This window comes from Hemibagrus wyckioides, linkage group LG07 (assembly GCF_019097595.1).
Source record: "Hemibagrus wyckioides isolate EC202008001 linkage group LG07, SWU_Hwy_1.0, whole genome shotgun sequence".
NCBI lineage: Eukaryota > Metazoa > Chordata > Actinopteri > Siluriformes > Bagridae > Hemibagrus > Hemibagrus wyckioides.
This window is the reverse complement of record NC_080716.1, coordinates 28,044,948-28,067,571: the sequence shown is the minus strand read 5'-3', so window position 1 is coordinate 28,067,571 and position 22,624 is coordinate 28,044,948. Positions and strand designations below refer to the sequence as shown.

General features: G+C 41.4%; 2 protein-coding genes across 5 annotated transcripts; one reads left to right on the top strand and one right to left on the bottom strand.

Moving 5' to 3' along the window:
- The first annotated feature begins 289 nt into the window (after nt 1-289).
- Nucleotides 290-14,135, top strand: LOC131356189 (insulin-like growth factor-binding protein 3). Its single transcript, XM_058395091.1, has 4 exons — nt 290-794; nt 4,223-4,482; nt 10,870-10,989; nt 12,645-14,135. Exons 1-4 carry the CDS (start codon nt 440-442, stop codon nt 12,765-12,767), a joined length of 858 nt encoding a protein of 285 aa, XP_058251074.1. The 5' UTR covers nt 290-439; the 3' UTR covers nt 12,768-14,135.
- Nucleotides 14,136-15,743: 1,608 nt separating this feature from the next.
- igfbp1b (insulin-like growth factor binding protein 1b) lies at nt 15,744-21,042 on the bottom strand. 4 transcript variants are annotated; one of them, XM_058395093.1, is made up of 4 exons: nt 20,471-21,035; nt 20,283-20,398; nt 17,356-17,484; nt 15,744-17,156 (listed from the first exon to the last, which is right to left on the bottom strand). In XM_058395093.1, exons 1-4 carry the CDS (start codon nt 20,826-20,828, stop codon nt 17,031-17,033), a joined length of 729 nt encoding a protein of 242 aa, XP_058251076.1. In that variant the 5' UTR covers nt 20,829-21,035; the 3' UTR covers nt 15,744-17,030. The 4 variants fall into 4 exon arrangements, with proteins under 4 accessions (XP_058251076.1, XP_058251077.1, XP_058251075.1 ...); XM_058395094.1 differs by having other exon boundaries at nt 17,421-17,484; nt 20,283-21,042; XM_058395092.1 differs by having other exon boundaries at nt 20,283-21,034.
- Nucleotides 21,043-22,624: the final 1,582 nt, after the last annotated feature.

Genomic DNA, 22,624 nt, shown 5'->3' with positions numbered 1-22,624 from the left:
AAGAAATACGTTCATATATTTAAATAAACTAATCTAAAAATGAGTGACATGTAAGGAACACTAAAAGGGAAACTAAAATATGTGCAAAAAAAAAAAAAACGGAAATAAATTTAACAGAGAAGTTATAATTAGCACAAACACAGTTAAAGCTCCTGTAACTTTGAGGTCTCGTGCTGAACCAGACGGCGAGTGACGTCACACAATCGCTGCTGCATTATTCATTAAAGGGGCGTGGTTTTGAATCTCGGCGTCTATATATAGAGTGAAGTTTTCCATTTAAAACGCGTCTCACGTGGACGATTGGCGAGACCCGGGACGCTATACTTTCACATTTTTTGGGCCATTATTGTTATTATTATTATTACTACTCTTGTTATTATTAATATTATTATTAGAACAATTATTGTGATCATTTGATTTTTTTTCCCCCTCCGTGAGCATGGTGGCCGCGCTCCGCTCCCTGCTCGTGTCCGTGACTCTGGCTGCGGTGGCGCGCCTGTCCTCCGCCGTGGGGGCGGTGATCCGCTGCGAGCCGTGCGACGCCGGAGCGCGGACGCTGTGCGACCCCGTGCCCGAGGACTGCGTGGAGCGTGTGCGCGAGCCGGGCTGCGGCTGCTGCGTGACGTGTGCGCTGGCCGAGGGTCGAGCGTGCGGGGTCTACACGGGGCGATGCGGTGCGGGGCTGGTCTGCCGACACCGGCCGGGCGAACCGAGGCCGCTGCACGCGCTGCTGGAGGGCCGCGGGGTGTGCGTGAACCAGACCGCACCTCCTCCTCCAGTCAGCGCTCGAGAAGGTACAACACTTTTATACAACATGCGCAAAAAGTGTGTGTGTGTGTGAGAGAGAGAGAGGAGATTATATTAAACTTTGGTCGAAAAGGATGGAAATGCATATACTTGTGATTATACATATATACTTAATCTGCGTGCTAATCCACTGGAGGCGTGTGCACGTGCACTGTTGATTTGCTCTGGTATGATGATGCACGAGCTCTCAAGATGCATGCAGCCTTGAATTTTTATAGTGCTTTATTATTATTATTATTATTATTATTATTATTATTATTTAATCTTGCACGTGATCATGCACACTGTACCTTTAATCCTTACTGTAGTGGTACCCTTATGCATGCATTCCGAATGCTATAACACAAGGATGTGACAGTGACAGGTACCATTAGTACTGTTCTGTTTTTGTTTGTTTTTTTTAAAGAGGGAGTGATGGTGCCTGCTTTAATATTTCTTAATATGAAGAGGATTTGGTCATGATTGTGATGTGAATATTTGGTTTGTGCATGAACAAGGAGGAAGACTTGTACACATTCAATGAGAGACAGAAATCCTATCCTATCTATCTATCTATCAGTCTATCTATCAGTCTATCTATCAGTCTATCTATCAGTCTATCTATTAATCTTCCAGCTAAATGATCCCTCTAGAACATCCCCAGTGTGCTGAACAGGTTCCTCTGCACTTTAACAGAAGTGCCATGTTGATGCTTTGACAAATTCCACATCCAATTTGGAAGCACACACTCCAAGCATAAGTTATAAAGCTCCAATAAACCTAGTCTCCTGCTCTTTTCTGAAAGAATAGCAAAGTAGAAATGCAACAACTGCATGTGTGTGTGTGCTCAGTGTGTGTGTGTGCTCAGTGTGTGTGTGTGCTCAGTGTGTGTGTGTGTGTGTGTGTACGCGATGCTTGTTGCAGCACCCCAAGTTCTTCAACATGCATCCGGTTTATTTGGAAATCGGAATTTCTGAGTCAGAGGTGTAGCTGACAGAACTGTAGCGCGTTTCTGCACAGCCATTGTAGCGCTCAGATAAACACACTGACGCTCTCATACCACAAACAAAAAGCTGGACCAAAATGATTATTTCTTTTCTTTCTTTCTTTTTTCTGCAACTGTTTATTCGACTTGGGTTTTGAAAACATGGATATAAACTTTGCAGCCTGCCTTGTTGAGCTGGACGAAAGTACAGAGACTGGGCTGATCTTCTCATGAAAATACTTTTAACTAAACTCTCATTTTAGTCTGTATCGTGATCAGGATCATGATCATAATGTGATGGATCTGATGAAGAGGATCTTGGGTGAGATCTGCTTCCTGATCTGATCTTTTTGGCGCTCGATTCGGACAACACGATGATCAAGAACCTGATATTAGTATCGCTGTAGTAATAAAAAAAAAAAAATACCCTTCATGGGAATGACACCGATGTTCTGTGGCACGCCTCGCTGCTTAACGCGATCTTCCGAGACGCAGACGCAATCTGGAGACGTGAAACAGTAGAGTGGCTGTTTCCTGATTGGCAGGAATAACTCTTTAATGTAGAAATCCTGTGAAGAGGAAGCTAACCTGAGACACACAGGTCACGTGATGTCTCATGACCCTAAATAAAAGTGCTACCTGAGCAGAATTGTTTCTCTTGTTGTGTATTATTCGGTCTCTTCAGGATTTCGTTCCCTTTTTTTAGTAGTAATCTTGTGGCTTTTTTACTGAATTTGTGAAATCGCAAGCTCTTGGATTAAACTCCCAGCAGTGAGACACGTGTACTGACCTTCCGTGAGAGCTGGACTCATGTTTCACTCACGTGAGTCGGCTGAATGCGTGTTGTGATGTCACGCATCCGATTTTCAGAAAATCTCAGAACATCATGTCTCAGAACATCAATACGTTGGCTTGATTTCACTACGTAGTCTACAATTGCAAAAAACAAACAAAAAACATAATCCTGGAGGGACTGATTGTAGCATTAATATATGAAAGGGCAAACTAGCTAACTAGCACATTAGGTTATGCTAGCTACCACTTTTTCCCCAGTGGGTTCATTTTAGATTTAGCCTTCATAATCAGAACTACCAGATTGATCAATTGCAGAAATTATTTCTATTTAAAAATCCTTCTGTTTTCTTGTGTCCATGTTGATGGAGTGTCTGTCATGTCTCACTCCACAGTGGAGGTTAATCTGAAGCTCATATGAAAGTCAGGACTTTAAGAATTTGTAGTTTTTCGGAAGGATTTCTGTTTTTCTGTTGACTACTGGGAGCGATATATTCATAGGAGTTCACACAGATGTTTGTATCTTCAAAGTAAATGTTGATACCGAACCCATTTCTGCTCTCTGAGATGTCCTCCAAGTGCTTGTTCATCTATAAAGCAGCTCAGATTTGATCTTCATCCAGTAAAATTCTGTGTAAGGTTCTCCAACAGAAGGAAAAACACATGTCTAAAACACACTGAAAGACAACGTTTTAGATCAGACTCGCAGCCTGAACATCACTTATTTCTTTACACTGATTGAAAATAAGATGATTTCCATTCTGCTGGAGTACTGGAACACCAGGGTTAAAGGATTGGAGTGGAAGTGTAATGTGGGCAGTGTGATAGTAATGGAATGATGATGCTGCGTAGTGATCGAACACGATTCGAGAAGATCTGATGGATTTTTTTTTTTTACCATGACTAGATTTCAGAACTGAAGGAGTGGTGGGAGTTAGCGGAGTAAAAAGACTACAAAGGCTAAAACGTCTAGATTTGATGTGGTTTTGAAGGAAACATGCCATTGTTTTTTGTTTGCTTTTTTTTGTTGAAAGTTTAAAGCGTGCTCCATATAGAACCTGGAACTGTGGTAGATCTCAGAGGTTCCTCACTGTTTAACTTCTCCATGTTTGTCCTTATTTTGGGCAAGTTCCAGAGCTAAAAACCTCTCTCTCTCTCTCTCTCTCTCTCTCTCTCTCTCTCTCTCTCTCTCTCTCTCTCTCTCTCTCTCTCTCTCTCTCTCTCTCTCTCTCATCTCCTGAATCCTCTTTTTCCTTCTGGACTCTAGTGCAGCACTTTGGCATACTTTATATTTAGTCAAGTTTATTTATAAAGCCTGAAATCACAAGCATGTCTTAATGGGCTTTACAGGCCCTTAACAGCCGACATCCCAGCGTTAGACCCTGGGTGTGCAGTCGGTGATGAATGCAAGGATAAACAACGGAGAGGAAATTGCAGATCTAGAAATTAGACCTAATTTCTTTCCTTCTGACCAAAAAAAATGTCTTGTTAAGAACCTGTGATGGAAACAAGAAAAAGATATATTACCTAGAAAGGTATTCACATCATATACAATGATTGTGTTGTTCCCTAGAATTCTTCTCTAGGGGAAAGAAGAAAAAAAAAAAGTTGGCATCCTAGTTTTGCATCTTCCCAGCATTCCTTCTGTCCGCTTTTCAGTCCAGAGTGCCAGGATGCCTGAGGAAGATTCCAGCAGCAACACAACGAGTCCAACGGTGCCAGCTGGACACGAGCAGTCAACGGATGTCTTTCCCTCCCACGTTCGGCGTCCCCCGCCCTACCGGTTTCACCCCAAAGCCGAGGACATCCGACGCGAGCAAAGCCGGAAGAGCCAGAGCTTCAAAATAGAGGAACCTCTGGCAGAAGCCCCTTCCAACCATGAGAACATCGCCTTCGAGTCCAAGCAGGAGCGAGAGTATGTAAGTACAATGCCAGGAACTGTTGGATAACCAAATTGAATCTGGCCACAGATGGTAGCGTCCTTCATACTTTTTTTTTTTTTTTTTTTTTTTGTGTTGGCTTGGGAAAAGATCCTCTACGCTTCAGATCAGTATACAATCAGCTATTTATGCAGCTTGCGGGTTCGGGGTCCTTCAGGGTAGCACACCGCGTGGTGGATATAGAGCTGGAGCTCATGCAGAATTGAATTCTGACCCTAATCGAACACACCTGGGCCTGATATTCAGAGAGCACTCAGTATTTTAACGAGCTGAAGTAGGTGTGTCAGTGCAGGCTTGGCACCAGACTTGTATTCCCTGTGGTACACCAGGAAAGGGATTACATAATGCTGGCTTTGAACAAGAATGACATTTTACAATGGGCAGACTCTGTGAGAACAGTCAGTATACGGACGCATGTAATTTATTTCCCCACAACGCCTCTCGGTGCCTTCTGCCTCCACGCTCGCTCTCGGTACTGGAAGTTCTTGTGGTTGGTTCTCAGGAAGGTTGCACCGTTCTGTTAAATCTGTTTATGAAGACATCTGATTTCAGTTCTCGAGGTTCTTGTACAGTTTGGATGCCACTCGCGTTGGCGTCTGGCTCAGTAACGGTGAATACATGCAAGTGCACGAGCTCGGCATTAAGCTCATTATTACAGGGTGCAGGAAAGAATCGGAGCCCTTAGCGGGGGTCCGGGGGATTTAGAGCAGGATAATCCTTTAAACGTAGGAATCGAATACAGAAAAACGCAACAATCTGGAACATCGGGAAACCAGGTTGACGCAAACAAGCAATTTATTTGTAAAAACAACGCAGATAGCAACCAGACATCAGAATCAAACATTGGAGCATGGAAACACGAGGCCACGGAGCTACCCGCTGCAAAAACATGCCCTCTTTACACAGCTTACACACTTAGCGTAAGTTTAGCATGAAGTTTTAGCTTCTCTAGCTAATGGTGAACATGGTAAAGGCAGCAGCAGCAGCTTTTGAGCTTTTCCTCAGATATATGTGCAGTCTAGCTAACAGTTTAGGCTAACCTGCTGCAATTCCATGTTACATTTACACATGTAGACACTTGGCTTAAGTTTAGCATGAACTTCTCAAAGTGTGCTAAACAAAAAGGACTAATAATGAAGCTAGATATAAAAAAATCACGGTAAAGTCAGCAGCAGGAAGGGTTTTTTTCTCAGATGTATGCGCTAAAATCAGTTTAGGCTGCAAAAACTATGCTACAATTACACATTTAGCGTAAATTTAGCATGAAGCTCTAGCTTCTCAAGCTAATAGTGAAGCCAGAGAAGGATCGAACATGAACAATTTAGGCTATCTACTGCAAAACCATGCCCTTACACGGCTTACACACACACAAACACTTAGCTTAAATTTAGCGTGACATTCTAGCATTTCTAGCTAATAGTAAAGGCAGCAGCAGCTTTTGAAGTTTTCCTCACAGATATGCAGTTTAGCTTATATTTTAGCCTATCTACTGCAAAACCATGCCCTTACACAACTTGTGCACACACACAGATGTCACTTACATTTAGTATGAAGCTCTAAAAAGCTAGGCAACAGTGAAGCTAAAGAAGATTTTATTATGGGAAAATCCTCTCAAATGTATGTGCTAACTAAAAGTTAAGAGTTTAGGCTGCCACACAAGCGTACACAAACACTTTGCTTAAACTTAGATTGAACTGAAAATAGCTAATAATGAAACTAGCTAAATAAATTATAATGTTAGTCAGCAGCAGGAAAGGGTTTTTTTTTTTTTTTTTTTTTTTCCCCCCCTCACAGATGTATATGCTAAGCTCAGCTTAGCTAACACGGGCTACCTGCTGAAAGACTATTCCACCCTGACACAGACATCTAAAATTTAGCATAAACCTCTCTTAGTTTAGCTTAAAAAAAGAAAAAAGCTAACAGTGAAGCAAGCAAAGAATTTATCATGGTAAAGTCAGCAGCAGTCGTCTTCTTTTTTCCTTACATATATATATATGCGCTAACTTAAATTGATTAAAATTTAGCTTCAGTAAATCGTTTACTTAGCTGTTAGCCATGTTCAAAGCTAAAAGCAAGTAGAGAAATGACTACATCGGTCAGCAGCGGTCTATTTTCAGGTTTCCTCACAGGTTAAACTTTTTAAATTCTACAAATCTTGATGTTTATGTTCAGTCTCATGCCTCGCTATAACTTATTTATTTTTTCTTCTGTCTCTCAGGAACACCCATTAGCATCTTGCCAATGTTGCTAGCCTTCTGAATAGTTTGTATTGAGCGGTTTACAGTGCTACTTTACACTACGTGCTTTATTTTGAATTGCTAGCATGGATAATTCACTGGCTTAAGCTATAGCATCACGCTTCAGATCTCCAACACGGTTTATTACCAAACTGAGCAAAAAGCATGGATTGTTAGCAATTTTTAGGCTGTTAAATCCTTTTAGTGGAAGGATAGACACCGAGCCAAGCCTGTGAGCTCCAAACGAGCCTCGCTACATCAACCCTGACCCGAAATCAACGTCTCGGAGAACTTCAGGTGATTTTCACGTCAGGAAATGTTTAAGTAGGTTCTTGAGGTAGCAGGTGAGGAAGAGGTACAGTGAATGTAGTTCACAGAATTGTTTTTGTTTATTTTATTATCTTATGCTATGAAATTATGAACAGGTGGCTCTGTGTTCATGCTTGGGGGATTTTTTTTTACACAATCTATATAGATTTTTTTCTTTTTTTCCCCAATCAGTAATTTTTTTTTATTTAATTTTTTTACAAATAATTGATAAATTTTATTCTGTTGTTGTTGTTTTTTAACATAGTAAATTTTGGGTTTTTTTGTTTTGTTCCTCTGTTTAGATTAATTCCAGGCATTCTGAATCCAAAGCAGACGCGTCTCTTCCCCTCTCTGACTCTGATCCACCGAGCCGTCCTGGTCTTGTAGATATTCAGAAGAAACTCTAGAAACATTCTATGGATGTAAAAAAATGTTTTCATGTAGAAAATCAATTTTCCCGAGTAAATCTGCTAGCCACGTCACTCATGTAGCGACTGACACGGTTGTCGCTTGTGGGCGGGGCCTTGTCAGCTTTTTTTAAAAAAAATTTAATTTCTGATGAAATGTATGCTATATACAGCATCTAGAGCTAATGGAAAGACAAAGTAAATACTATGTGCAAGCTGCTCAGTTGGGTTTTTTTTTTTTAGCTTAGCTTTGTACTAGCTTTCTGCTCAGGTTGGCAAAGCAAGCTAACTGTACTAGCGATGAGACATCAACGATTGTCGTCTTATTTACCGAGTTAAATTGGGAAATAAAGGAGTTAACATAGCGAGTAGAGAAGTGAGGATATGTAGCTTTAATGCTCCACTGACCTAATCGTTTGGAATTGTGGCTTTAGCGTGTCCTACCATGTTAACCTAGGAGCTGGGAATCTAATTTGTCTGATCTAAAGCTACTTGGTGCTCAAATCTTAGCTCACGCTGGGAATATAAGCTAACAGATCTCTATTTTCGCAGGCTTCTTGCGCTGGTTTTCGTCTCGAAACCAATCAAGGACGCACAAGGGCCGAAAAGATAGCAACGATTCCAAAACTTAGCGACTTTTTTTTTTTTTCTGATTTCTTTTCCCTCATTCTATCCTGCCTCGAGTTCATCCAGATCAGAGCCGGAGAAACGTCCAGCTCAACTCTCCACTGCTACAGAAAGCTCAGTCATCTGTCCATCTGTAGCGCCGCGAGTAATATTCCAGATTTATCAAAGTATGTCTTTCAGGATATTTGGTGCTTTTGGAGCCTTGCAGCATTTTTCAAACATTCCACAGATATCTTGTGTTGTTTCTTGATATCTCCTTTAAATCCAGGTCTGGTGAGCCGGGACTGTGTGTGTGTGTTTGGATGATGCTGTTTGGATCCTGAGGTAGTGATCAGATTTGAGTTTCCATTGGCACATTATCACTGCACAATGAGGAGAGCTTAAGAGAAGTTTAATATCTTAAATGTGTGTGTCTGCGAGGTGTGAGTGTGGGTGCAAGAGGTGTGTGCGTGTCCGTAAGGTGTGCATGTCCATGAGGTGTGTGGGTGCAAGAGGTGTGTGTGCGTGTCCATGAGGTGTGTGTGTGTGGGTGCAAGAGGTGTGTGTGCGTGTCCGTGAGGGGGGTGTGTGCATGTCCGTGAAGTGTGTGTGCGCGTGTCTGTGAGGTGTGTGTCTGCACATGCAAGGTGTTTGTGTGCACACAAGGTGTGTGTGTGTCCGTGAGGTGTGTGTATCTGCACGTGAGGGGTGTCTGCACGCGAGGTGTGTGTGTCTCTGCGTCTGCAAGGTGGGTGTGTGTCCGTGTTTGTGTCTGTGGGGGGTGTGTGTGTGTGTGTAGGGGGGCTGTGAGTCCAAGGGCTGTGTGTGTGTTTGGGGGGGTGTTGGCTTTGCATGTGTATCTGAGGGGTGTGTGTGTGTGTGTCCAATGGGTGTGTCTCTCTGAGGGGGGTGTGTGTGCGTCTACATCGAGGTGTGCGTGTGTCCAAAGGGCAGTGTTTGAGAGAGATTTGTGTCTCTTTTCCATTTCTGTATGTGTGTGTGTATAAGAGATGGAGAAAGAGATGTGTGTGTGTGTGTGTGTTGTAAAATGCATGATTTGTGAACAACCTTTTGTGCTTTTTTTTTGTCTCATTTTATTTGCTACCATTTTGGCACCAGCCAAACCGTAGTGGCGTTTTGGCTCTCGTGTGTGTGTGTGTGTCTGTGTGAGAGTGTGTGTGTGTCTGTGTGAGAGTGGTATTTGCGGACTCTGATGAGTAACTAGAGCTGGTGGCTCTTGGTTTGTGTGTTAGGGCTGTTTTGATGGCCACATTCCCTGCTTCTGGTCCGTTTCTGTTGTAAACAAGCTCTGCCTCCTGGACTGGACGCCACTGAGGGTCTGGGGTTTTCTGGGCTTTGCTTCATGTGGCTTCTGCCTTCCTTCATGTGCTGGAAAGCTGTTCAGAGATGATGAACACCACCGCTGCTTTAGCTTTAGCTAACGTTTCACATTGTTGTGCTTTAAGAGGAAAGTGTTTTTATGTGTAAATAGTTTTCATTTCCACTAAACTGAATGAATCCACACTCCAGTTCCAGTGATATTAACAGAAGAAATCTTTCACTACAGTGCAGGTTCCAGACATCAGAAATCAATGAAAACAGCAAGAAAACCTTTCAAATCTACAGAAGACATGTTTGGACTGTTCCACTTTCCTCCACTAATCATTAAAATACCTCAAATCTTACTGTTTTTATTTATTTATATTTTTTTCTGTAAAGCTTGAAGCATTGTTTTTCAACAAGTAATTTTTGGTAATGAAAAATTTGCCGAGGAACATTACCTGAAAATGTTCACCCCTATGAAATATTTGGTACATTCCACACAGTCACATCTACACCTTTTTTTAATGAAGAAAATTATATTTATTTTATAAATTCTTTTATAATTTTTTTTTTTATATTTTATTTCTTTTTTCTCTATTTCTAATTTCTCTTTCTTTTCTCTATTTATTTTGTGCAACTGTTAACAATATTCTAGAATTTTCTAAGTGTTTCTTTTTCTATTTATTTTTTTTTTTTTAAATAAAAATGGTGAATTTTCAAACGTCAATTCGTCGATTCGAAGATTAACCCCAAATGTATAATATATAGAAATTTTCAGTGTATTTGCATCGTAGTCCTTCGTATTTTATACGCAGTGTGAATTAGGTTTCATTCCTAGCCTGCGGAAGACCAAACAGGAAGGTCATTGAATGCGAGAGTTCTCCTCTGCTTTCACGTTTTACTTCCTCATTCGTTAATTCATGCTTCTGTTTTTAACCTCTCGCGCCTTTCAGAGCCGTGCCTGTACTTCCTGTAGCCTCGTGTTTGCTCGGGTTCTGGAGCCGTTACAGCGTCGAAGTGCTTCTAATCCCGTATTTCTGAGGTACTTGGTGCGGTCTGGTGTGTTTAGCTGCTTTAGTGGAGTTTGGGCTCAGAGGCTTGGAGCCAGACGCTGTTTTCATGGAAAGGATGCCGTTTTCTGGAAATGAACCTCAGTATTTATTTCCCAGAGGACGAATTAGAGTCAAGGTACACAGATAGATTCATAAAAAAAATGGCCGCTAATGTCCAGCGTCTCTATTTTGCGCAGGCTGCGTTCAGGAGGTTTTGGTTCCTGTCGAGGTTTTTGCTTCCATCGCGCCTTGTGCAGTTTACGTCCAGCTCTTTTGAAGGAGGTCTTTATGAGAAAGCTCGGGAAAATAAAATAAATAAATAGATGCCGCTACCGGATTCGGATCCGGCTCCTTCTTTGATAGATTGAATTATTTTTAAATAGATATTAGGAAAAATCTTTTAATTTATTTATTTTTTTTGTTTGTGTGCAGGGTCCGTGTCGAAGGGAACTGGACGGAATAATCAACATGCTGAAGGTCGCACACATGGTGAACACCCGAGGTTTACGCATCCCGAACTGCGACAGGAAAGGCTTCTACAGGAAAAGACAGGTGAGAGACGACAAAACGATTTCTGATGGATGTCTATATCTAAAGAAACGTTATCAGAGGGGTTTCGAAAGTGTGATTTGATCTGAAAGACTTTTTTTTTTTTTTTTTTTTAAATTAAGAACCTCTCACGGTGCTAGGACGTTCTTCTTCTCATGGATCTGAAATGAATTGACATGAAGTTGACCTGAATTGCAGTAATTTCATAATGAAATGCACCTTGTTCCTACCCGTCTCTCTGTCTTTTTTTTTTTTTTCTTCTCTGGGTGATTAGCGCTAAGGGCCCGTCTGTCTCTCTGTCGGGGCCAAACCGAGCGTGGCTGCCGTGGTGGCCATCTTGCGTAACCCGCCCTGAGAGAGCGACGTCAAGGTGGCTACTGGGGTCTGAGCCTCTCCCCATAATTATCGGACTCCTTGTGCCGGCTGCATGAAAATAGATTTGAGCCACTTCCAGATTCACGCGGTCGGCCCACAATCGGTTTATAATAAACGAGTGTCCCAGACGCCTTCATATGGATGCACTTATCCTCCATCGTCAAGAGCAATATTTACACAACATGGCAGGTCCTGCTTAATGGGAGTCTTTTCGTTTGACCCAAAAAAAAAATCTTAATAGATTTGTGTATGTAAAATACAGATATGTAAATATATTCCTGAGAGGGTGAAGCAGAGGGAGCGGTGAGGGTGGTTTTTCTTTCTTTCTTTTTTTTTTACGACGAGGTGTTTACCTTCTGCACTCAGAACAACGCTTAGCCTCACGCTAATGATTAAACCTGACCGTTTTTGTTTTTACCCCCTGTTTTCCTGTGCTAATGAGATTCGATTAGCAGAACGCGAGCCTGCTCCGGGGTCACTTCTTCTTCTTCTCAGTCTCATGAGGACATTTTACAGGTAGCGATAAAATATAGCGTTTTTTCTTTTTTCTTCATTCTATATTAATGAGGCGTAATGCTGAAAAACAAGCTCCTTAGCCATTCACCCTCCCACACAAAGTTTTTTAAGGTTCCCAGTCTGGATATTGTCTCTTGTCTCTCACTTCATTTAGTTCCGCGAGCTCCACACAGGCCTCCCAGTCTGGAGCGAATTCCCTTGGTATCACACGCTGCGAGGAATGAATCAATGGGCCATTTACGAATCATCCAGTCCTCTTATGCTCTCATGGAACCGTTGGTTTTGTTTCGTTGTTGTGTCTCTCTCTCTCTCTCTCTTTTTTTTTTTAACACACTAGACAGGACTTTGACCTTTAGTTAAATTGGCAGCTAAATAACAGCCCTCTAGGCTGGAGCGCCAAGCTCTGTAAGTCATTTGTAGCACCCATAATTTGGAGCCGGGGGTATAATCAGCAATGGATGATTTGTACTGGCCAGCGGGAGGCTGAAAATAGAAGCTGGAGCTGGCGAGCTTCACACACTGGCCCTGAGCAAATATTTCAGCCTCCCTGTGTTTACCTTTAAGCTGCTCTATATGAACACAAAACAGGATGTGCATCGTAAAAAGAAGAGGGGAAAAAAAAGACAACCCCCTGAAAATACCTAGTCGCAGGTCACATCAGCACAGTCTGTGGTGGTGGGGTGTTTCACCCGGAGGTTTAAGGTCATGAGGTTTAGATCTGTTTCAAAGCAAATCGATTAACACTCCTGTCTTTCGTTCTCTCCCAGTGCTGGCCGTCTAAGGGCCGGAAACGAGGCATATGCTGGTGCGTGGACAAGTACGGCCAGGCCCTGCCAGGCTTCGACAGAAAGGAGAAACCTGCGCAGTGCTACGCTCTAGAGAAGCACTAAAAAAAAAGAGCAGACGGGCAAAGGAAAGAGAAGGAGAGATCGATGACGTGTGTGTACAGTACACTGAAGAATCTCCACACTCAGACCCTCCATCTCAGACTCGTGTATCCATCCTCAAGGAAGAAACAAAAAAAATATCGACGGCTTAAAATTCTGGGCTTTCCCGAGCTTCAGCCAGCTCTAATTTGTGTCTGTCCCCCACGCTTTAGCAGCAGTGGAACCCTAGATGCTTGCAGGAGAGAAAGAGATGAGGGGATGTGGGGATGTCGCAGGAGAGCTGTAGTGCGTGGACGGAATTGAGAAGGAAAAAAAAAGGACATGGAAGAAGGCACTAATGCTATAGAGCACTTCCTATAAGTTTGTGTGTGTGTGGCTACTATAATAACCTCCATATGTGCCTCTGTGTCTACATACCCATCAGTGACTTTTTTTTTTTTTTTTTTTTTTTTTTTTCTTTTTTCACGACCTTCACTACACATTCCTCCTGGGTAGGAAATGAAACGGAACTTGACTGTTTTGGCTTCTGTATCAAAAGCATGTGCATGATGCATGAATACAACCGTATAAACTCACTATATTAGGACTGATCATAACTCCTACAAGACTTCCATATCTGCTTTATTTCCTCTGCATATACAATATTTCATAACCATCCATCTTAAAAATGTTCTCAAAGGAAGTGTGCCATTACTTTGAGACATTCTAAACACAGCAACATTATTATTTTTGTTTTTTGAGGTTTGTTTTTTTTTTTTTTCCAGCGTGAGTGACATCGAGCCATTTTTTTCTGGCTTTTAATCAAGTGTGTAAAGTTGAAAGCTTTCCAGAAGACTTCCTTGTTCCCTGCACTCTAACATGAGCCAATATTAGGATGTTGTTGTTGTTGTTGTTGTTGTTGTTGTTGTTGTTGTTTGTTTTGACTGTGTGTACAAAAACTTGTCATGTCACTACATTTTGCTTTATATTTTCGGTTTGCTATGAAATGTCTGGCGGTGGCTTTAAACGTATGTTTGATATTTTGTTTTGACGACTTGCTCAATCTTTCTCACTACAGCCAACTAGCATAAAGGTGTAAAATCTGGCATAAAATAGTTCAATTTCCAACTGAAATAAGTTTTAGACTTTTAGAATGATTCAGAATTTTATAAACAGTGTAGAATTGCAAAACTGAAATTTTCAAATCCACCCAATGAGAGTAAATGCATAACATTTTTACAACTAAATTAACTAACGTAAGACGCTCAATTCGGATTCAGAATGTAAACAGGAATAAGACCCCAAGACTAGAATACATTTCTCCTAAGTAGACGAAGAAAAAATCTCCAAGTGTAGTAAAATTCTGAAGCTAGCATAAAATCCGTAACTACAGTAAAATTCCAAAACGCTCAATTAGTGTAAAAGTGTGGCGTAAAAAAGAAAATCTAAACATTTAACTCGTCTAAAATTGAAGTCAAATTCGTAAACTTTGGCAAACTTAAAATTCAAAATTACAAAAAAAAATGCCAAATTGGAGTCTGAAATTATTTTTTAAAAAAAACCTCAACTAAAATTCTAGTGTGAAATTTTACAATCCTTAACTATAGTAAAATTCCAAACCACTCAATTAGTGTAACACCTGTAAAATTCCCAATTGGAAGCTTTTAACTCCTCTAAAATTGTAAAATACAAAATTGAAGTAAAAATCCATAAACTTTGGTGAACTTAAAATTGGAAAATTTGTAAAAACCCATTTCTAAAGGAAAATTCTAGTGTGAAAAATTTAAAATCTTTAACTATAGTAAAATTCAAAAACTTTGAATTAGTGTAAAAAAAATTCTAATTGGCATTTTAAAAAAATAATCAAAAATTTTAAAACTAAAAATTGTAAAATATCCAGCTGAAGTAAAATACTTAATTAATTTTAAAATCGTACACCATCCAATCGGGGCACATTTCACTATGAACTTGACTAAAATTTTAAGATGGTTAATAAGGAGCTTTTGTCCAGTTCATGGCTGAGGATGGGGGTTTGTACTGATTATACGTACCTTACCCATTATTTCTCATTCTGGTCATACTTATTGACCTTCCCTTCCCCAAATTTCACTATTTTTTTTATAGTGGAAATCATCTTAACATCATGACTGTTCCATTACTTTACTTTACTCCCTGAAGGCAGGTTCGGTAGATGAACCTTTTTAAAGACCTGATGAAATGATTCAACCTCCATGAAGACTTCTGAAGCTTTTTGAGCCGAATTTCTGGAATCTGGAATTCTTAGTCTTAAAAAATGTTTTGATTTGTTCCATTTAAATCAGGTCTTAAATCCGAACCCTGCTGCTTTTCTCCATAACAGCCGATGTTTGATAAGGCCATTACGTAAGCTAGGTCACAGATCGTGCTAGCTACTCAGCTAGCTTGTTTTTTTTTTTTAAGCTGTAGCTCGTGCAAATTGACGCTGAATTACCAAACAAACGACTTTCATCACTGCACATGCACATTTTTTTTTTTCTTTCTTCCTTTTATGTATTTTATTTTTATTTTTTTGTGACCAAAGGCAAAAGACTTTGCTGCGAACAGAGAAACCTAGTACACATTAAACACATACTCAGGCTTCTAGTGATATTCAAATGCTTCTAGTACAGTACAGTACAGTACCGTGTAGCCTTTCTCATCATTATTACTGGCTTCTTTTGGACTAAAATCCCCATTGTGATAAGCTATAAGCATGGAAATAAACAAGAAACCAAAACCTGGGGACATCATGTGTAAACAGTATTTTTGACTTTATTAACTTGTGGCTAGTTTTTATTTTATTTTTTATAAAGTGTCAGGTTATTCCCAGTGCCTTAAAAAAACAGGGAGATATATCTGTGTATATTTTTACTTTCAATAATTAAAGATTTAATTTAAGGAACTGGTATTTTTGTGTGTGTGTTTCTTCATGTGCGCATGAAATGGGGACCTTTTAAAACGAAGGAAGTTCGACGGTTCGTATCGCAATCATTTATTTTTATTCAAAGAATACATGTACAACAGAAATTAGAATGCACACACTGGATAGTTTCTAGTTTTACTACAAAAAAGAAAACGGACATGAAGGTAGCAGATGAAGTGTTGAAGCATGTAAATGTTCCATCATGATTTCTTCCTGATCTGAATGCACTGAATCTGGATGAACTTCAGACATGAATGGATGGATAGATGGATGGATGGATGTGTTTTTGCACAGAGCCAAGGGACACGCCCGCAACATGGGTTTACAAATCCCCGTCTGGTTTTTCTCTCTCTTCCTGCGTTAAAAAAAAATAAAATCAAATAAAAAATGTCCTGGCATGCAGCAAAGTTGGAACCATTTTCATAAAGCGTTCCTGCTTGCAACTAAAATGAATCCCAATGGTGTTATAACTCCCGCTTTCCAAACCAACAGGAAGTCTATTTGCCTTAAAAAAAAAAAAGCACAGCTTTTCTGAGATCTTCTGAAAGTTCAGAGGAACCAACGAGGAAGCGATTTCCAGAGCGACGGAGCAGAGCTGAGGACCCGAGCAAACGGAGGAACCTGCACTTCGGAGAGGTAGAAGCATTATACGAGTCACAAACATGGGCCAGATCTGCGATCTACTTCAAAACATCTGGGATCAATTGGCAGTTGTCCCGTGTAAGTGGAAAAATCCAGAGCTATTCCTTCTAGGGGCAGGGGAAAAAAAAAAAAACAGCCCGGACAAATTCATAAACACGGGCGTCGCAGGTCGAGGCAGAAAGTTTAGTAGACTCGCACGAATGTAGGCCGAATTGTCACGTCGTAAAGCAAATGAATGGTGAAGCTGTTTAAGTACAAAGCTCCTAAATTGGGTTGAGACTAAAAGTATGCGAAGCCACTCTGCCTTCTTTTTTTATAGTGGTGTGTGTTGCAATGGCTTTTTAATATGTCCCATGATTCTATTGCTATTTCTATGTAGCAATGGAGTTGTTTAGTCCAAAAAAAAAAAAGTAACAGTAAAAAAAATATATATACATATATACGAATAAAAATATAACAGTTACAATACGATCTCGGCAAATATAAATACTTGTCAGTGATTACTTATTCAGGAACATTCAATAAATATATAGAGAGATATGTGGGGAAAAAAATAAATTAAGAAAGTTAATCTCTTTAGCGTAGGTACATTTTATCTTAAGCTCTGTGTTGGAACCAAATGTCCCAGTGATATATAAATCTTAGGTAAGAAAAGTGCTTTTTTTCTTAAATGAAATGTGTGTGTGTGAGAAGAGTGGAAGGGTTTAGTGACTGATCTCCTGGTGGCAAAGGGCATCTTCGTGGACATCACTGGATCCTGCAATTCTCTTTCCGTTCCAAGCGGAAACGCACCAACAACGTGCCGGCTGGCCGACGAGGGACGTCTCGCACTGCGTTTGAGAGCAAACATAAAGAGATATGATTTAGTGCATGGTGCTCTGGTCTGTTCTGACCTAAAAGTCCAGATAAAGTAGTTTGAAGTATCACATATTTAACCCGAAGAACATTTGACCATATGGAACCACACACACAGTTACTGGGAGTCCAAGCATTTTGGTAAGTTGAGTTGGAATTCATATCCAAGCTCACCTGCTTGGTCTTGTAGAAGCCATGCTTGTCGCAGTTGGGAAGGTAAAAGGTAGTAAACTTCTCACCCAGAGCCTGCTGCGAGGCCGTGATAGTATCCAGAGCAGAGTGTAATTCAGTATGGCACGGACCCTGCAACGAATTTCAATGAAAATTCAATGAAGCACTTTCTGGTTCTGTAGATAAACTCACGTGGACACACTAAAGACACCCCCCCCCAAAAAAAAGCCCAAAGTCTTAAGCTTGCTGCGGTGTTTGATCTCACTTGAATAGTGTAGGCCTATTGCTGTAATCCTGAAGACTTATTCTCATGCTGCTCATGCTGTACATCACATAAACATACTCCGGGGAAAAGCATTTGGGTTACTGATCAGAAGGTCAGGGGTTCAAGCCCCAGCACCACCAAGCTGCCATTGTTGAGCCCTTGAACAAGGCCCTTAACGCTCTCTGCTCCTGAGTGCTGTATCATAGCTGACCCTGTGCTCTGACCCTAATTTCCTAACAAGCTGGGATATGCGAAGAAAAGAATCTATATGGTAAAAGTGCAATACACACTGAAATGTACTGAAAATGAAGAAGCTCAAGGGATCTGATTTTAGGAGGGGTTTTTTTTGTTTTGTTTTCTAGCTCCTGATCACCTGGATCCTGGGTGTCCAATCTTGGAACAGCAGTTGTCTTAACTGGAAAACGATGCATTTATGGAAATTTATACTGGCTCTCAGTCAGTGGACTGTAAAATCAGATGTTCTCTGAGACCCTCCGATCAGATGTGTCCAAACGTATCTGCAAAGCAATTGTGTGGTTGCGGCTTTCCCTCCAGCTGAGCAGGAGCCAGATCTTGAAAGCCAAGGTGAATTGATTGAACTGGTGGCTGTTGATTCACTGGAATGAAAACCTGCTTCAACACCAGTTGTTTGAGTATGAGATTGGGCGTTGCTGCTCTGGATTATCTGGATAAGGTTGATTTAGACTTGGAATGCAGCAATTTTAAGGTCTGATTTTGGGTCACTGAGAAGATCTGATTTTATGGTCCAAGAAACTGTAAATAGGGTTTAGGGGAAGGCTTCTTAATCCAGCCTTAAGGGCAGGGGTGTCCAGTTATATTCACAAAGGGCTTGTGTGGCTGCAGTTCCAACCAATCAAGAGCCACACCGGTTTAATCGGTTTATCTTGGCCTTTAATCGACTGTCAGATGTGGCTGCTGCTTGAGGGGATGGAAAGATTGGAGACCACGGCCAAATAACTTCAGTCCACAATTACACAAGTGTATCATATTCCATTTCCTTACACTTGGGGTTGCAGGTATTCCACATTTTCTTGTCAAGCATGAAGAAAAATGTAACTGGCATAATGTCCCCTAAACTGGATTGGTAATATGACCTTAAACCACCTCAGAATTGCCCAAGTACCCCTTGTTGGGATGAAGTGGGACTTGATTCAGCTCCACCTACCTGGGCAAAGCTGGATAAAGCAGGTGTTGTATACTGTTGTGTGGGTTAGGGGTTTACAATTAGGAGTTAGACATTAGGGGTTAGGCTTACAGAAGGAGTTGGATCAGATCCAGCTCCACTCCCTGGAATTTTCAACTATTTCAAATGGCCTAGTGTTGCATTCGCAGCGAGTTTGACTCTTGCCAAGTGTTACAACACTGCCCCCTAGGGTCACATAGCTCAAATTACAGCCAGAGTTTTTTTTTTTTATTTCAAGACCTGTCCTTTTAAGAGCTTCGTGTTCTGTTACACCTAAAATGTTGATTTTTACTCTTAATCCATGAGCATTCCAGGAACTGCGCAGTTCTGATGGCCAAACGAGAGATAATGGCTGAAATCTCCCTTGCGGATAAGGTCACATGACACAGTCAAGAAGCTAAACATAAATTACTATTTATTTAAGTTTCTACTATCAGCACACCCCAGCTCACTAATAAATAATAATAATGATGAAAACATCACCCCAGTAAAGCCAGATATGTTCATTTTTTGTCAGATTCTACACAATAAATCGGACAAAGAAGTAAAAGAAAAAAAAAAATCACTGAAAACCTTTCACTTTTTTTGTCCAGTGAAGCAACTTTTTTTTTATTCTCTGTCCTGTTGTCTCCACCTTTTGGAGGGATTTATTTTGCCAGGAAATAGAAAAAGGGTGTTAAAGTTATATGATATGCTGTAATATTTCTTCTATATAAATATGGATAAATAGCAAGACAAGCCTACAAATTGAATAGATGTATAGTTTACTCAAAAATCTTTATTTAGGTTTGAACCGCTGTTTTGTTTTCATACCATCTTGTTTTCATCCTTGTATTATATTGTTTTCTACATTTGATCCTGTTTGCCTACTTTTTCACAGTATGTAATGACTTAATGGTAAGTCAAGTCAGATTCTTTTTAAGTTCTTGACAAATACAAAGTCTGATATTAAACACTGTTTTAAAATCTTTTATTACTTTGTACTTATCCTTTACTGTGTAGTCATGCATGTTCTAATTTAGTTTATAGAATATATTCTATTAAAATTTCTTCCCTTTTTTTCCTGCTGTGTTTGTGCCTTGTTCATTTCTGCTAAATGTGTTGCATTTAAATAAACAGCATTTAAATAAGTCAATACATCAGATCAGAGTCATGCATTCTCATATTTAAGGTAAATGTACCAGTATTGCCTAGTGTATGTTAGTTATCCTACTTTAAGGGTACCAGAGAACTAAGGGTACCTTACATTGTACTTTCTACTGTGGTGCTATCAAGAGTACATGTCCAATTATGTGCCAATGAAGTAAAAGATTCTCTCTAACGAGATGTGCCCTTTATCTGTAGCCGCATTAATTAATTAATTAAAAGGTGTTCACGTGGTCAGCAGCTAATTATATCAGTCGCATTGGTGCGTTTCAAAGGTAAATAATTAAATCGGCTTTCTGTGATGGACACTCTCACCAGTTCCACCAGCTTCTTCCGGATGGCGTTGGCTTTAGCCTTGATGCTCTCGTGCGCCTCCGGGTCTCCGGCTCTGTCCAGTCCGAGCAGCTGGTGTAAAGGGACGCTGGCCTCCTCTGTAAGGAGACGGTTATCGTTTAGCATCTGATCGACTATCGGCGACTCGGCGGTAGAGAGAGGAGACGCACCTTGCGCGGCGTGGTCCACGGTGCACACGGCCTGTCCGCGAGTGAGCGAGTGGAGCGGGTGCGGGTCGTCTGCTCTCGGTGTGCAGCGCAGTCCTGTGCCGCAGTGCGCCGTGTAAACCCCGCACTTGGCGCCCTCGGGCAGCGCGCAGGTCATGCAACAGCCGCATCCAGGCTCTTTTATCAGCTCCCTGCAGCCGGATGGAGCAGCCGGACATGCGCTCAGCTTCTCCGAGGTACACGGCGCGCACCGGATCGGCTCCGGCCCTGTAACAGGGGACTGTTCTGCTGGAGCAGGGATGAGGATGAGGATGAGGGCGAGGATGAAGACGAGCGTGGAAAGCGGCAGTAATCCGCGCATTGCGCTAAACACAGCGTCCAAAACAAAGAAGTGAATTTTGACCTGATCCTGTTCTCGCACTGTTTTGGCCAGTGGTCCCAGCGCGTTGCGTTTTATACCCTGCCGTGACCTCACAAGGGGTTAATATTTGACACCCGTGCCACTTGTAGTAATTAGACATTACGAGAAAAACAAATGTTTTTGCGCCCAAATGGTCGCGGGCGGTTTTGCGTAGATGCAGAGCCGCCGTGTGTTTGAAGTGCAGGTTAATATTTATCGAGTCAGAGCTGCCGTGTCCTCCTGGACCAGGCCTCAGTGCCCCTTCCTCCTGTGGCCTTTGAAACATTATTTACTGTTACACAGACACGACTGGTTTAATGCGCAATGCTGCCTCACTGATAGCAACTGAATAGAGAGTAAACAGAAACGGATAAAACACTGGGCTCTGTTAGAAACATAATGACTACTCATGTACCTTTAAAGTGATTTAGTTCACATTCCCTGATAGATAAATAAATAAAACATCCATTAATGATATCGCCTTAACGATAAGAAAAGCACATTTATTTATTATTTAGACTGATGGTATTTTTATTGCACTGATAAAGACTTCAGAGTGCTTATGTAAGTCTCTCTGGTTGAATGCTGTCCATGTAAACATTTGTATTTCTGAGTGTTTATTATTAACAGATTCTTTAAATTAAATTGTCTTTATTTGTCACATATACACTATATTGCCAAAAGTATTCGCTCACCTGCCTTGACTCGCATATGAACTTAAGTGACATCCCATTCCTAATCCATAGGGTTCAGTATGACGTCGGTCCACCCTTTGCAGCTATAACAGCTTCAACTCTTCTGGGAAGGCTGTCCACAAGGTTTAGGAGTGTGTTTATGGGAATTTTTGACCATTCTTCCAGAAGCGCATTTGTGAGGTCACACACTGATGTTGGACGAGAAGGCCTGGCTCTCAGTCTCCGCTCTAATTCATCCCAAAGGTGTTCTATCGGGTTGAGGTCAGGACTCTGTGCAGGCCAGTCAAGTTCCTCCACACCAGACTCTGTCGTCCATGTCTTTATGGACCTTGCTTTTTGCATTGGTGCACAGTCATGTTGGAAGAGGAAGGGGCCAGCTCCAAACTGTTCCCACAAAGTTGGGAGCATGGAATTGTCCAAAATGTCTTGGTATGCTGAAGCATTCAGAGTTCCTTTCACTGGAACTAAGGGGCCAAGCCCAGCTCCTGAAAAACAACCCCACACCATAATCCCCCCTCCACCAAACTTTACACTTGGCACAATGCGGTCAGACAAGTACCGTTCTCCTGGCAACCGCCAAACCCAGACTCGTCCATCAGATTGCCAGATGGAGAAGCGCGATTCGTCACTCCAGAGAACGCGTCTCCACTGCTCTAGAGTCCAGTGGCGGCGTGCTTTACACCACTGCATCCGACGCTTTGCATTGCACTTGGTGATGTATGGCTTGGATGCAGCTGCTCGGCCATGGAAACCCATTCCATGAAGCTCTCTGCGCACTGTTCTTGAGCTAATCTGAAGGCCACATGAAGTTTGGAGGTCTGTAGCGATTGACTCTGCAGAAAGTTGGCGATCTCTTCGCACTATGCGCCTCAGCATCCGCTGACCCCGCTCCGTCAGTTTACGTGGCCTACCACTTCGTGGCTGAGTTGCTGTCGTTCCCAAACACTTCCACGTTCTTATAATACAGCTGACAGTTGACTGTGGAATATTTAGGAGCGAGGAAATTTCACGACTGGATTTGTTGCACAGGTGGCATCCTATCACAGTTCCACGCTGGAATTC

Bases quoted from the DNA above. Each gene is read 5' to 3' on its own strand.
- LOC131356189 (XM_058395091.1), top strand. From the start codon at position 440: ATGGTGGCCGCGCTCCGCTCCCTGCTCGTGTCCGTGACTCTGGCTGCG. The intron at 795-4,222 runs GTACAACACTTT...TCCGCTTTTCAG, and splicing joins TCCAGTCAGCGCTCGAGAAG to TCCAGAGTGCCAGGATGCCT. The intron at 4,483-10,869 runs GTAAGTACAATG...GTTTGTGTGCAG, and splicing joins CCAAGCAGGAGCGAGAGTAT to GGTCCGTGTCGAAGGGAACT.
- igfbp1b (XM_058395092.1), bottom strand. From the start codon at position 20,828: ATGCGCGGATTACTGCCGCTTTCCACGCTCGTCTTCATCCTCGCCCTC. The intron at 17,485-20,282 runs GTGAGAGTGTCC...AATTCGTTGCAG, and splicing joins GGAAGAAGCTGGTGGAACTG to GGTCCGTGCCATACTGAATT. The intron at 17,157-17,355 runs GTGAGCTTGGAT...TCTCAAACGCAG, and splicing joins GCTTCTACAAGACCAAGCAG to TGCGAGACGTCCCTCGTCGG.